General features: G+C 40.8%; 1 protein-coding gene across 8 annotated transcripts in view; it reads left to right on the top strand.

Annotated features, from left to right (window-relative positions):
* FAM13A (family with sequence similarity 13 member A) overlaps positions 1-15,825 on the top strand; it is a 137,566-nt gene that overhangs the window by 27,565 nt on the left and 94,176 nt on the right. For 7 of the 8 annotated variants that reach the window (XM_048052161.2, XM_048052159.2, XM_048052154.2 and 4 more), the window contains one exon: positions 1,615-1,774. In XM_048052161.2, the coding sequence (XP_047908118.2) occupies positions 1,615-1,774 (160 nt within the window). Of the gene's footprint in view, positions 1-1,614; positions 1,775-15,825 lie in introns of those variants that run through there. The other variant, XM_013196927.3, reaches the window with a different exon arrangement.

The following is a 15,825-nucleotide window of genomic DNA, read 5'->3' as shown; positions in this document are numbered from 1 at the left end:
ATATATGACATTCTTAAAAGTGAGTTGGACCCATGCTTATCCAGCCATAGAAATTTTCCCAATTTTTTATGTAATCTGAGGCCAGGTTCCACACTAATGGAATCATCTGATTTAAGGCTCCTGAGACTGACCCATTTTACAGTTGGCAATGGTTCTGCCATGTAAAATAGTTCTGTTCATTTAAACTTCAGGTCCTGCAACTCTGTTGCATATATTGGATGTTGAAATGGCATCAGTAAAGAACCTCCTTTAGAGTTTACACGGATACACTCTGCTGCAGTAGGATCCTCTCACTGTTGACAGGTAGATGCATTGCAGAGAGTAAAGTATTGAAAAGGATCAGTAACATGCAAACCCTACAAGGCCTTTTTTTGATGGCAGGTTTCTGGGAGTATCTGCTTTCAGAGCCTTTTTACTTAAATTAACATTTGGCTCCAATAAACAATAGGTACAGTTTTACAGTAGCCAGTTATTTGTAATTTTTAATTTGCTGGTTATAGTAAATAATTATTTATTTTCAAGTTATATCTCTGTAAAATAGTTCAGATGGCATTTGTTCAATTTTGGAGGAGTTAGGTTGTTTTTCCTCTCATAAAATCACGTAGATGTCCTCAGCCAAAAAATACTTGGAATGTTTTTCTATTGTGGTTTTTTTTCCTCACCTGCTTCTTCCCTTTAAATTATTTCTGGGTTTTCTCTACCTCCTGATTTTCAGTTTCTGCTACCTTATAATTCTTTATAGAATTCACATCATTGTGGCCATTTCATGGGTCATTGAGAGCAGAGTACATCTGCTGGGAATGCTGTACTACGGGAAATTCTTTATGATTGGAGAAATATTTTTAATGCTGAAGGAGATTCTTCAGAGAGCCTACTTTTACATTAAAACAGAATTTAAAGGTTTAAATTTAAATGCTCAATAAAACATGCAAAACACCTACATTCCAACAGATGATCATTAGATGCTTATTAACTGGGTGCTCAGTTGTGAGTTGTGTTTTTTTTTTTTAAACACATGACAGGGTTGCCATCTCTATGTTTTAAAAATCTTTCTGAGTTATTAGACTATCTTCAAGACAAATAGCCAGTCAAAATTAGATGAAGAAATGTGATATATGTCATGGCGTCACCTTAAGCTATAGAGATCTTGCTTGGCATTTCCTTTTAGTGTTCTGCTCAGCATGTGGGTTTTCTTATTTATTTGATTCATCATATACCTTAGAGATCATCACTGATCACTTTTTCAATGAATCTGACTCTTCCCAGTAACAGTTCAGAGAATTTAAATGCCTCATGCTGTCTGTGCCGCAGTCATCAACCCAACTTTTAGCAAGGTTAGTGGTATCTCATTTGGTGGTTTTCTCAATTAGATCTCTGCCTAGACTTTGTGGAGGAGATAGTTTGACCAACAGATACAGTATTTAATATTACTAAGAAAAACTGCAAACAAACCTAATAGTTGTTACCACCATAGCTATGATCCTTCTTTCCCAGACAGTTTCCTGTGTCTGCTAGCTAGCCTGTGTCCACAATAAAAACATTACAGAGACGCTGTGTGAGAACGGTTCACTCTTGAGTATCTAATGTTCTACTTCATGTTCCATCCAACTTTAGTGTGCCCTCTGGATTTGAAGGTATAAAAGAACAAGAGATCTGCAACAAGATAATGACTAAAATGCTGGAAAGTTACAACACCTTGTTTGAATCGGAAGGCTTGAAGAAGGAAGAAGAAAAGCCAGTGTGTGAAGAGCTATCAAGAATTATTTTGGTAAAAGTGAGTATCTCTAATATTGCACTTTCGTATAGCAAATCAATAGTGCAGGTTTATTGCAACTTCAATTCAGAAATCTTTTAGATAAGTGGGAGGCAGGTGCTGTAATAATAATGTTCTTTGTTATTGATTGATCTACAGCTTTACAAATCGATCCTACTAATAGGCCAATTTTCATTACTAGTCTAGAATTTGATTGAGGAAAACACTGTCTGTGTTCCTGAGTCATTTAGTAGTCTCCCAAGGGCCCTGAAATCTTTTTTTGATACACCTCAGGCTTCCTGTAGCTGCATCATTGGTACCCACTTGAAAGATGGAGAGTGTTTAATAGTCCTAAGGCTGTATTATGCTCAAAACCTTACTGATAACATCCCTGATTCAAGATCCAGGAATGCAGCAAACTTGTCTGTGAAGAAGGTCTGCTCTGTAGATGGGAGCCTCGGTTCCTTTGAGAATGGAGTCACCTGTGACTACAACTGGCTGCTGTTTCTTCATAGTGCTGGTTTTAATACTGCACTTGTTACAAGGCCTTGGTTGATCTGGCCTTTGTTGATCTGACCTTGGAGGGAGAACTTGCCCAGATGCCTATTTTTCCATCTTTACACATCTCTGGTCTGCCATACATAAAGCCTCATACATATTCAGTAGTGGAGGCTGAACAGGCAGAAGGGCTTCTCTTCTGGATCCATGCAGTAACTTGCTTCCACTCCTCTGTGTGGCTCAAGTTGCTGCCTTTATCCTGATGCAGGTTAGATACCAGGCCTACCTCAGTAGTGGCCATGCTAGGTAGGCATGTGTTGTGGTTTAACCTGGCAGGCAGCTAAGCAGCACATGCTCAGCGGGATGGGGGAGAGAGTCAAAGGAAGAAAAATAATGTAAACAAGTAAAAGTTCATGGTTTGAGATAAAGACAGCTTAATAAGGTAGGTAAAATAATAATATAAGAATATACAATGCAGTTGCTCACCACCCACTGACTGATGCCCAAATCATTCTTTCTCCCTGAAGTCTCAGCTGTCTTCACATCATCCACTTACGACCATGGTTTTTAAAGCCAATGTCAACCCTCAGTCATGATTTTGGAGCAAATACCCAGAAACATGCCATCCTAGTATTGGAATGTACTTCCTCTCATATGCCTGGTGATGTTTACCAGCTTTCTGAACTTACGCATCTCCTGACACCTCGTGAGCTGGGTATCTTAAGATTTTCACTCGCTCTTGGAAAAATCCACAGAATTTATTGCCAGAAGTACTGCTCTTTTAAAATGGAAACAAGAATGTGGATCTTGCAGATAAAGTCATGAAAGCGTGTACTTCTCTTTGAGCAGTGTATTGGAAAGGAAAAACAGAACTTGAGTGGAGCAAGTTGCATCTTGTTTACCGTGTTGGTCATAGCTAGGGGAAATCCACAATGCTACAGACTTCTAAAAGGAGTAAGAGTATTTCAGTCAGGTACAGATTGTGGCATCTTAAAGAAAATCTGTTTTAAAGGAATAAAAAGTTAATTTTTGAGATGGGGAAAAGAGATTCTGATTCTGTAGGTGTGTTAGTTGAATTATCATTTTTGCCGTGTTCGTGAACTGAGGAGGTGCAGGTTACATCACACCAGTTATATCTCCTCTTTCAAAGATTGCTCACTCATTGGGAAAGACAAGTTGTGCCAGGTAAAGTGATTTCTTAGCCTGTTTTCTCACTGGATCATAGTTCAGAAAGTAAGGGAGCAGGAAGTTTCTGCAAGTTGCCTTCCAGTCCCTGCTTTGTTCCCAGGACTGTAAAACATCCTCTCGTTCATTGCTCAGGCATATGGTAAGATTATAGTTAGAAATGATGATAAATTTTTCTTTGGAAACCTCTATTTAGAAATAAAAAAGTGCCATTTTTACAAAACAACTTTTATCTTGGAACAGATTCCATTTCCCTGGGAAATTGAACTGTCGGATTCCTGATGCCTTGCCTAGAATGACTTCATTAGATTCTCACTCCACTTAGTAGAATGAGATCCACAAGATCTTCTAGGCAGGTGGCTAGCAGGTAGAAATAAAACATGTACTTCCTTCAGAAACACATACATTTATGGGAAATTCCTTCCCCAAAATAAACTTGATTTTTTTATTCCAAAACAGGATAAATATATATATATTTAAGTATAGCAGGTCTCATTTGTAGCCAGCTATCATTACAATCTCAAAGACTTTTTTCCAAGCTTCAGTTTAATTTTCAGATCCATTGAAGGTCTGAAAGACTCTCACGCTGTTGATTGATAGGATCTGCTAGTTAGAAATGGGTGGAGAAGTGGATTAAGTGTTCCGATTAGCTATCTGCTCAGTGTTGTCTTTTTCTGACTTGGAAGGATCATAAATATTTTTTTTCTGGGCAGAGTCAGGTGTGAACTGTTTATTCTTTAGGTATATCTGAACTGCTCTTTATTTATCACATTTTAAGTTTCAGTGTAGTATAATAAATGTTTATGATTTGCTTTGGAGAAGAATTCCTAGAGCATTCAGTTATGGTCCTGATTGATTTTTGTGGCAGTGAACTGAATGATAACTCAGGTAATTAAAGACAGTCAGTTTTGAGTTGCAGTGTAGATGATTTTTTTCGTCTTGATTTAAGAAACCTACAGTAATAACAAAAATAATCATTCTGAACTAGGACTTTTCGTTTCAAAAGAATTTAATGTGTTATTCAAACTGCAGTTGCATGTAGTCCTATATTGTACAGCTAGACAGTGTTGTACTGTTACAACTGCAATAAAATAGAACCTTTGAATAACATTGGTAATGTTACTCATTAATGATCAAAGATAAGCAGTGAAGATGATTTGGTTTTAGTTCCAGAGGCCAGGACAATCTGGACAGGCAAAGCATTATGAGACTCTTGAAAGATTTCTGGAATTACTGCCTTCACTGGTTCCAGGTAAAATGTGCCATCTTTAATAGTATAATGCTTTTTAGGTCAGTATTTTAGAGAAAAAACATACAATCTATTACCTTGCCATGCAGGGCTACAGGGTTGTGCTTCTTTTGGCTTTTTCTTCCCCCGCTTTTTCCCTCTAATGCCTTCTTGACAGAGCTTTGTTAGTTTTAAGAACCAGTCAGCTGAGAGCACGTTTGCACTGAGAAACAAGCACCAATATGCTGAGGATTTAATGCTGCTCCTGCCTTGATTACATATTTGGGAAAGGAATGTAAAGGGCTTTCCCCTTCTTTCCCTATTGGATAGTAGAACATGTAGCCCTGTTCAACTGATGCAGAAGAGAGAGTAAGTCCGTTTATAATATTGAATTTATAACATTAAAATTAAAGTTAAAAATTCAAGTAAAATTATAAAGGTACAATTTTAACATTCTGAATGTTATCAAGGTACTTTTGATGGCCTCTGAACAGGGGGATTTCACTCCCTGAAGAGCTACAGAAATTGGTCTCTTTGGCTTTTGCAAAAATTAATAGTTTCAAAACAACCCAAGTAACTTCTTGCATTTTTATCCAGTTTGTTCCCAGACTTCTAACAAAAGTACCCACTTAAGTTGGGAGGCTTAGTCGTCAAAACAGATCTTTCTTACTTGAAATGACAGCAAAAATATGTGCACTGTGTTCTACAAGCCTGCTGTTAGGTTTTTAAGGAGGCAGGCAAGCCACCACCACATGTAGATAGATCTGATGGCGCTTGGTGGGTGCAAAATTTGTGGTGCCCAACCCAGCCAGGCAAGCCCCTAAGTGTGGATTTTATGGCAAGGAGAATGGTCCAGCTGCCTTCAGGCACTGTTTTGAAGTGGAGTGCTTGCTTGCTTATTCAGTCAAACACTCAGATTGGATCGTTCAGGTCTTGGTAGGATTTGAGCCCTTCATCCCTGGGAAGAGATAGGAAAGGTAGAACAGTCAACAAGTTCTCCATCATGGCTTGACTTTGCTCTCTTTACAGGCAGTGGTAAAACTCCGTTTCCACTAAGCACTTCTGAAAGTCATGGGGTTTCTGATTATTTCCTCAGATATGTAAAGAAAGATCTTTACTAATAAATGTTTCCTTCCCCTTTCCTCAGTTGTTTTCACTTAAATACCATAGCATGAGGATCTAATCCCTTGACAAGATCTAGGAGAAACTGCTGAAAACACACAATGGTGGATGTGCTCCCCCACTCTAAATAGTCACCCTTCCCTGCGATCTCAGTGCTCTGGCCCTGTGGTTGTGCATGCTGCAGACATGAGAGTGATCCCTTGTTTATATCAGGAAAATGGCATCTGCTTCTAATCCGTGATATACTGCCCTGGCTAAGCCTGCAGGGTCTAGATAGTTTCCTTTATGCCTCTTTAATGCGTGGGACCATTTTAGCATCGTATTAATGTCTGGTTTTCAGTATGGCATTAGCTCCTTCTCTTCAGAAGGCACAGGGAACTGATCTCCTTTGAAAATCCTTCCTGAAGGTCTCAACAAATGCTGGTATTTCATTCGGTATTGCCCTTTTTTGAGCAAGTCACATCAGTTCTCTCCTGCCTGGGCCAGAGTGCACCCAAGTGTCCGAGTAGGTTCAAGCGAGAGAAAGATGGGTGAAAAGTAAGTGAGGATAAAGAGCACCTGTGGAAATCTGTCTCTGCTTTTCTGTTTAGTATTCCTTCAGATAGTATTCACTTCACAGTTGTCCACCCGTGAGCAGATGGGCATGTTTATAGTAAGGGTATATAGTGATTCAGTCTAAATGACATTTTAAGATGTGAGCTGACAGGAAATGAGCAATACGAGATTTGTAGGGGAAAGTTTATAAGCCTCCAAACCTTTCACCTATAGGAGACTGTTGAATCTCAAGTGAGGTGGACTGCTCTGTTTAGGCTGTAAACAGAAAGCAAGTGAAAAAACAGATCATCCTCAAACAATGCCTCGTGTAATTTTGGAATAATCTTACAGTGCTTCTAACTCCACTGTTTTTGACAACTCTAGATATGTAATATTAAAACAGAATACTTCTGCTCTTGAAGATCATTAAAACATTCATTAGATTATAAATCTGTCACTTGTGGTGGTTACTAAATACAGTACTGAATATTTACACAAATAATGTTAACGTAGAACCCTATAAAGTAAAAAAAAAAAAAATATTATGCTGGTATCTCTTTAGCTGGAATTTCACCAACAATATTTTCAGTTTAGTACTTTGTGAGAATAAAATTGCTAAGCTTTAGCACATTTGAAGGGAATAGGGGCATATAACAAATGTCTCTTTCTGTCCTGCTGTCTATATTTCTAGTATACTAGAATTCCTTCAAAACCAGCTGGCAAATTCTGCAGTGGTGATGTTTAGGAACTTTGCTTTTGCTCTCTGACAATGTTTTGCTTAAACAAATACTCAGTGATAATAACATTGCCCATTGATAATACCGCATAATCAAAATGTAGAGAAAATAGGATCCATATGTGTATGTGTGTTCACATCTGTATTTGCACATGTTTTATTTGAAATGTTTTTCATTCATTGTCTGTTTATTTTGGGGGGAAGCAGCGGATGGCATTGCAGTTTAGCATTTGGGAGCAGTTCCTCTCAGTCAGTACAATATCGTTAGAAAGGGAAGCATCAAAGATGTACCAAGAAACAAGATAGAGTAAAAATAAGCACGTGAGCCCCTCCTGTAGCCAGATGTTTCTGAGCATCCTTGCTGTACCCAGGGGGAAAAAGGGTTTGGTAGAAGGATGAGAGTTTTCTTTCTAAGACACATCTCTCAGTTCCTCCTGTTCATGTTCCCCAGTGTTTATTTGGTTTCTCATGAATTAGTTGTTCAATTAATCAGGTTGCACGAAATAATAAGCATTGTGCCCACTCTGTATAAATCGGCAGTGTTAATGCTGTCTTTGTAACAACAGCACATTGTAGGCACTCAAAATTATTCCAGAGTGCTGGGATTCAAGACATTTTGCAGCCTGTGGTGTTTTAATTCATACTGGTCTCTGCCATTAGCTTCATCTGTGATGCTTTCAAGGTGGGAACTTCAGAAGGGCTCAGCACAGAATTAATTCTTTTTCCCATTATAACCGATTAGTGAAATGCTCATTGACTTCGATGTAAATCCTTTACATTCTTTATAAGTCGTCCTTTGAATACTATGAAGATCACAGTTTGTCCAGGAGAAACTGCTTGGTATACATTGGTGCAGCTGTAAAGTCTACTGCTTTGCAGGATTTCTGGTGCCCTAAAACTTATGTATAATAAGCAGGGCTCAAGGCAGTCTGAGAGCAACAGGAGGCTGTGGTGCGAGGGACACAAGGAGACATGCTCTGTATGCATCTGAGTATGTATGCTCTTGAAAATCTGATCTATCCGTCAGATCCCAGCACCATTTGGCCTTAATTACCAATGGTGAACATCTCAGTTTCAGTAATAACAAAGGGCTCTGTCCTCTGCATGTTGGAAATCTTACAGTGGCAAACAGAATAATACAGAGACACTTAGGACTCTCTAATTTACTGCCACATCAGATATTCCTTTTAATAGTAACATTACTGAATTCCATGTGTGAAAAAAGATTTTCTTTCTTTGTGATTTTTAGATCAGAAATGTAGCTTAGCTTGTCCTGAGTTAAAACTCAGTTAAGACTGAATTAAAGGAACTGTAACATGAGATGGAGATCTGGCGAGCCTGGGTTTCTCCCATAGCTAGGTCATGTTTTTCTTTTAGATCACACTTTTTTTCTGTTTATGAATAACATTACAGTAAATAGATAAATCACACTCTAGTTTTCAAAATTGCCAGGGAGAATAGAATGTTCTTCTGGAACTGCTCTCAGCTCTGTTGTTACTGAGCACACACACACACATTGGGTACACCCAGCAAGAGAGCAGTGTTGCTGTGTCACTTTGTAAATGTTTATTTTATTTTTTATCTTAAATTCTTCTGCATGTTCCTTATGGGTATCTCAGCCATGACGAGCTGTGGACATTAACCTGTTACACGGCACCTTAACTCGGCCAGCTAACACATGACAGGGACTTACAAATTGTGGGGATGGGCATGAAAGATTAATGTTTTCACACAGTGAAGTCTGTAACGTTTTCACAAATTCTGGGATTATATTTGATGCCACCATTACCAGTGTAACTTTTTGCAGCATTCACTAACCAGTCCTCCTGGGCTGCTAGAGACATGTTTTTCTTTTCTTCTTCGAAAATACCATGATATTCCACAGATGTAGTTGCCAATATTGAGGTATATCACAAGGTTATTGCTATGTTTGTCATTTCCTTTTTTATATTGTGGTCCTCTCTAAAAATAATGGATTTATGTGTCTCTCTGTTGCTCTCATACCAAGACCTTTGTACGTGTTTCGTGGCAATAATTGCAATAAGTTAAGGTTGTACTGAAGCACAACAGAGTAACCTTTAGCAGTTTATTAAGAGATTTGGTCTCAGGTAAAAGTTCATATATATAAACAGACTTGGGAGAACAAAAGGAAATGAAAGGGGAACCGAATAGGGTATTAGCTTCATATTGAAAAGCAATGATGTGTTTTTTGCAAAGTGTGAGATTTGTCTTTTTATTACTTCTGTCTCAAAGAGCTCTGCTGAATTGTGGTTATTAAAGTATAGTGTAAAAGATAGTGAGGTAGAACAGCAGATAGATACTGAGTCAGTTGTACTTTTCTTCCTATATGTCAGTAGCAACCAAGGTAAAAATCCAATACGTGTAATTAGATGTTTCATCCTTCGTTACGTTCATCTTTTATCCTCAGATAAAAACATGTTTTACAGCTTTGCTAACATTGTTTCTCCTTCTAACAAGGGTGTTTTCATCACTTTCTGGATACAAAAGGAAAGGATACTTAAAGCATAGTAAAAAGATTTTTTTTTTTTTTAAGTCATTGCTCATGTTACATCATTGTCTGCATTTTTCCTGAAGGTATTTGTGCCACTAAATGATGAGTCTGAATTAATGCCTGAATTAAAATTAGTCATTCTGTCCAGTTAGCATTCATGAAATTATCTATGACCACAAGAATTAGAAAATGCCTTTGAAAATCCCCATGGCATTGGCACCACAATTTTAGTCTTAAAAGTATAAATTATTTGGTACTTCATGTGGTTTATGGAGCCTTAACTAACCGTGAGCTGTTTTGCACGGTTGGGAAGAGATTCTGTATTTTCTTGTTTTGTGAGGAGGAGGAAGAGCAGCTCTGTAATTGCTATGGCTCTCTTGCATATTCACAGATTCACAGATTCACAGATTTCTCTAGGTTGGAAGAGACCTCAAGATCATCGAGTCCAACCTCCGACCTAACACTAAGTACTCCACTAAACCATATCCCTAAGCTCTACATCTAAACGTCTTTTAAAGACCTCCAGGGATGGTGACTCCACCACCTCCCTGGGCAGCCTGTTCCAATGCTTAATAACCCTTTCGGTAAAGAAGTACTTCCTAACATCCAACCTAAAACTCCCCTGTCGCAACTTTAGCCCATTCCCCCTCGTCCTGTCACTAGGCACGTGGGAGAATAGACCAACCCCCACCTCTCTACAGCCTCCTTTCAGGTAACTGTAGAGAGCGATGAGGTCGCCCCTGAGCCTCCTCTTCTCCAGGCTGAACAAGCCCAGCTCCCTCAGCCGCTCCTCGTAAGACTTGTTCTCCAGACCCCTCACCAGCTTGGTCGCCCTTCTCTGGACTCGCTCGAGCACGTCCATGTCCTTCCTGTAGCGAGGGGCCCAAAACTGAACACAGTACTCGAGGTGCGGCCTCACCAGAGCCGAGTACAGGGGCACAATCACTTCCCTCGACCTGCTGGCCACACTGCTTCTTATACAGGCCAGGATGCCGTTGGCCTTCTTGGCCACCTGAGCACACTGCTGGCTCATATTCAGCCGACTATCCACCAATACTCCCAGGTCCTTCTCGGCCAGGCAGCTTTCCAGCCACTCATCTCCCAGCCTGTAGCTCTGCTTGGGGTTGTTGCAGCCCAGGTGCAGGACCCGGCACTTGGCCTTGTTGAACTTCATGCAGTTGACCTCAGCCCATCGCTCCAGCCTATCCAGATCCTCCTGCAGAGCCTTCCTGCCCTCGAGCAGATCGACACACGTACTTAGCTTGGTGTCATCTGCAAACTTACTGAGGGTGCACTGGACGCCCTCATCCAGATCATCGATAAAGATATTAAAGAGGACCGGCCCCAGTACCGAGCCCTGGGGGACTCCACTAGTGACCGGCCTCCAACCAGATTTGACTCCATTCACCACAACTCTCTGGGCCCGGCCATCCAGCCAGTTTCTAACCCAGCGAAGCGTACGCCAGTCCAAGCCACGAGCAGCCAGTTTCTTGAGGAGAATGTTGTGGGGAACGGTGTCAAAAGCCTTACTTAGGTCAAGGTAGACCACGTCCACAGCCTTTCCCTCATCCACCAAGCGCGTCACTTGGTCATATGTGTTGGCACCCTTGACAGCACTGCTGCTTGTCACATCTGAGCTGCCATGCTCCAGAAGAATTTTGTGCGAGGAACAGCACTGGTTTGGGTAATATTCCCCGCTCCAATGTCAAATGAAGGGAGAGACAGGGACTCTGAAATTCATTCTTTCTTCTGGACTGCCCCATGAACAACACTGGTATATGCTTTTTTCGTAGCTTAGGGAGGAATCGCAGGCATGACCCTAACTGCCACCTACCTGAAGCAAAAGCTGCATAGCATTGTTTTGTGGGATGCTGCTAAGAGAAACAGAATATGCCCTCCTCAGTGGTGTACAGCTGCTGACCCAGTCAAGAATCATCTGCTGCAGTCTATCCCAGTGCAATCAGCTAATGCATCGCTTCTGCAATCATTCGCAGCATTGAATTCACTGGGTAATCCTCTTAATGGTTGCTCATCCTATATAAGAATGGCTGCATTGGCACGGACATGGGGTCCATCTAGCTTCATTTCCTGCCTCCCACTGTGGCCATAAGTGGATGTCCAGAGAAGTCAGAACAGGGGGCGACATATATGGTGTTTCCCTCAATTACTCTACTAGCTCCTTACTATTCTGAGGGGCTTTCTTGGTTTTGATGTTCTTTGTGTATTTAATGATGTCCAAAGTAGTTGTCCTGTCACCCCCTAGCATACATGTAAATATTTTTCTTCCACAGTGTCACCTAGCAAGGAGTTTCATAACTTGTTCCCTGTCAGGTGAAGGACTGACTCCTTCTGTTTGCTGTAAACATGGCTTTTGAAAGTGTTATTTGAAGGCCACCTTTTTTGGTGGGTTTGTGTGTTTGAAATCAGATCCTCCCTACAAGCTTACCATGAAACTTTTTTATTTTTTTAATGAAAAATTAGTACTGACATTTGCAGACTTAATCACTGCAATGTCAATGACTGTTTTTTTCTCTCAAAGCCCCTGCATAGAGTCAGTCAGCAAACAATCCTGTGTAATAACTCTTCTGTTTTGGGGCACAGGGCCAAATACTCTGATGTAGTAAATTGAATGACATTTTAGCAAATCTCAGGAAGCTGCACATTCTTAATATCAGAAAATAATCTGTCTAATTGTTTTTGTGGGAAAAAGGGTCTGTGCCCTAGTTAACAAAAAGCTTTGTGTTAATGAAGTCTGAGTTTGTTTTAAGGTCTTCTCTTAGGATTTAACGTCTAACAAAATAGACACAATGCTTCCTAGCAGCCTTTGAACTGAACTGAAAATACAACAGTCCTGTCCTCTCCAATGATGCAATTTGTGAGGCCAAAAAAAGAACCAGATAGGGAGGAGAAAGCAAACGCAGCAGTAATGATGATAATGCCAGTTGATCAACAAAATAATTTTATCTGCATCATTAAAATAGAGCACACTGTATAATCATTACAATCACGGAATCATAGAACCATTAGGTTGGAAAAGACCTCTAAGACCATCAGTTCCAACCGTTAACCTAGCACTGCCAAGTCTACCACTAAACTATGTCCCTAAGCACCACAGCTACACGTCTTTTAAATACCTCCAGGGATGGTGTTGCAACCACTTCCCTGGTCAGCCTGTTCTAATGCTTCACAACCCTTTCAGTGAAGAAATGTTTCCTAATATCCCACCTAAACCTCCCCTGGTGCCTCTTGAGGCCATTTCCTCTTGTCCTGTCACTTGGTGCTTGGGAGAGAAGAATGACCCCCCACCTCACAGTAACCTCCTTTGAAGTAGTTGTAGAGAGCAGTAAGGTCTCCCCTTTTCTCCAAACCTCCTTTTCTCCGAGCCTCCTTTTCTCCAGGTTAAATAAGCCCAGCCGTTTCTCATAAGACTTGTTTTCTAGACTCTTTACCAACTTTGTAGCCCTTCTCTGGACCCGCTCCAGGGCCTCGATGTCCTTCTTGTAGTGAGGAGCCCAAAGCTGAACGCAGTGCTCGAGGTGAGGCCTCACCAGAGCAGAGTACAGGGGGACGATCACCTCCCTGCTCCTGCTGGCTACACTATTCCTGATACAAGCCAGTATGCCGTTGCCCTTCTTGGCCACCTGGGCACACTGCTGGCTCATATTCAGCTGGCTATCGACCGGTACCCCCAGGTCCTTCTCTGCCAGGCAGCTTCCCAGCCATTCTTCTCCAAGCCTGTAGCATTGCACGGGGTTGTGTCCTCCAAGTGCGGGACCCATCATTTCGCCTTTTTGAACTTCATACAGTTGGCCATGGCCCATCAATCCAGCCTATCCAGATCCCTCTGTAGAGCCTTCCTACACTCAAGCAGATCAGCACTCATGCCTAACTTGATGTAGTTTGCGAACTTACTGAGGGTGCATTCAATCCCCTCGTCTTGATAAGGATTGATAAGGATATTGAATCTCCTAATTGATAAGGATATTGAAGAGAAGTGGCCCCAGTACTGAGCCTGGGGGACACCGCTTGTGACTGGCCTCCAACTGGATTTAATTCTATTCACCATGACTCTTTGGGCCCAGCCACCCAGACAGCTTTTTACCGAACAAAGCGTACACCCATCCAAGCCATGAGCACTCAGTTTCTCCAGAGGAATGCTGTGGCAAATGATGTTAAAAGCTTTATTAAAGTCTAGGTAGACCACATCCACAGCTTTTCCCTCATCCATTAAGTGGGTCACCTAGTCATAGAAGGAGATGAGGTTAGTCAAGCAGGACCCGCATTTCATAAACCCATGCTGACTGGGCCTGGTCACCTGACTGTTCTATGTCTGTCCTGTGACGGTATTCAAGATGATCTGCTAAGTAACTTTCCCTGGCACTGAGGTCAGACTGACAGGCCTGTAGTTTCCCGGATCCTCTTTCTGGCTCTTCTTGTAGATGGGCATCACATTTGCTAGTCTCCAGTCAACTGGGACTCCCTGGATCTACAGGACTGCTGATAAATGATGGAAGGTGGCAAACTAGCAGCCTAACTTTTTATGCCCATTCAACATTTTACTGGAAAGGGTACATGCAAGGGTAGTATTCTGTTCAGTCTGAACTTTGCATCCCAGCCACGTAACAGTAGAAGATGCAAGTATGCTGTATGAATTGTTCTTACTTAGTAATGGAAATGGATAAAGGAAATAGTACAGTTTAGTCTGTCTGGAAAAAAAAGTATAATGAAAAAATAAAGCTAAGCTACTATTGCAAGTATTTTCTCATTCCATTGAAATGGTAAAATTTTGTCAAAGGTTCTCATCTAGAGCCAGTAGTATTAGCTACTCACGTTGTGGGAGATTAATCTTTTTTTGCCAGGGTCTTTCTCAGCCTTTTCTGCTGATGTTAGTCACCTCCCTAAAATGAACTTAAGTATGCAATTGAAAATAAATATGTAATTTAATACTTTCACCATTCCATCAATAATCCTGGGCTGTCTGTCTGTCTAAAGAAACAAACATGAAGAGGAGTAAGTGCAGCAAGAGCTGTTGAGTAAGAAACATTGTCGAGCAACTTATACCCTGCCCATGATTCAGTCTCTCCTGTAAGGATACCCTTGACCTGTTGTGCTTCTTTGTTCATGTGGGAGGAAGATAGGAGCTGGAGTACTTAACCACCTGTCTTTATTAGTGTCAGCGCTTCTTGACATTAAAGGATTATTCTCTTGAAGAATAAATAGGTCAAAGAGCATTCTAGGGATGTTCTAATCTTTTCTAATCATTGAGGTCTCTACAGTTAATTGGTTTAAAGCTTTTATTTATGTGGAATCTCGTGCATTCTGAAACCTACATTTTGTATGACTTGCAAAGAATGTGGCAAAGGGAGAAAAAATTCTTTATCAGCAAGATAGATTTACTGAGGAAGAAGATGTGTTCCTTGGGCCACTATAATTAATGTGATCTAGGTGTAAGAACACTGGACCGGGATTTGAATGGAGTTCTTTTTCTGTTTTTGAGGGGCATGGACAAGCCAGCTGTACTCTAGTTCTTTTTAACAATTATTAGCATTTGTAGCAGTATTACCTAAGAATCTGATTTGTGGGTCGGGATCCACAGCTATGTTAACCCAAAGCTAAAAGATGGTCTTGGGTATGCCTGAGAGAGTTTGCAGAGAATATTGACAATCAAAATTAGGAAGTTAAGTGAATAGTCTCTAGCTTTCTCCATGTTCTTCTCTGTTCTTGTGTAGAAGTCATCAAGAGAAGTTTAGTCCAAAACCTGGATTTTGACAGTGTCTTGAATGGGTATTGACAATTTAATTTCTACTCTTAATAGTAGAAATTTTTCCTTAGTAATAGTGCTGGGGATTGATGGTGTGTCTTGATGCCATGATGAGCAGGTACGCTAGTTTGAATGTGTTTTGGAGACTCTTGCTTCATTTAAAGTTGATACGTGGGAGGTGATGATTTTCACAGGTGGGATTTTTTTTAGGCTAAAGTGGGATGCAGAAGTGGTTGCTGGTAGCTTTTGACAGTGAGTTGGTCTCGGGTAATTTTTCAGATGTAAACATTTAGGTTACACTGACTGATGAGCACACACAGTTGAGCAAAACAAAGCTCCTACATTTCAGACAGAGGCTTGAACTTGTTTTGTATTCAGTATGCTGTAGCAGAGGTTTTTTCATATAAGAATGGAAAGGATGCATTTGCCGGTAAACCTTACTCCTCATGGCATTCTGTGGAGGTCTGCAATGGTTTAGCAGAGTGATGCTCGGGTA

The sequence above is a fragment of the Anser cygnoides genome, chromosome 4, assembly GCF_040182565.1.
Source record: "Anser cygnoides isolate HZ-2024a breed goose chromosome 4, Taihu_goose_T2T_genome, whole genome shotgun sequence".
NCBI classification, from domain to species: Eukaryota; Metazoa; Chordata; class Aves; order Anseriformes; family Anatidae; genus Anser; species Anser cygnoides.
Note: the sequence above shows the minus strand (reverse complement) of the source record. Positions and strands in the feature narration are given on the sequence as shown.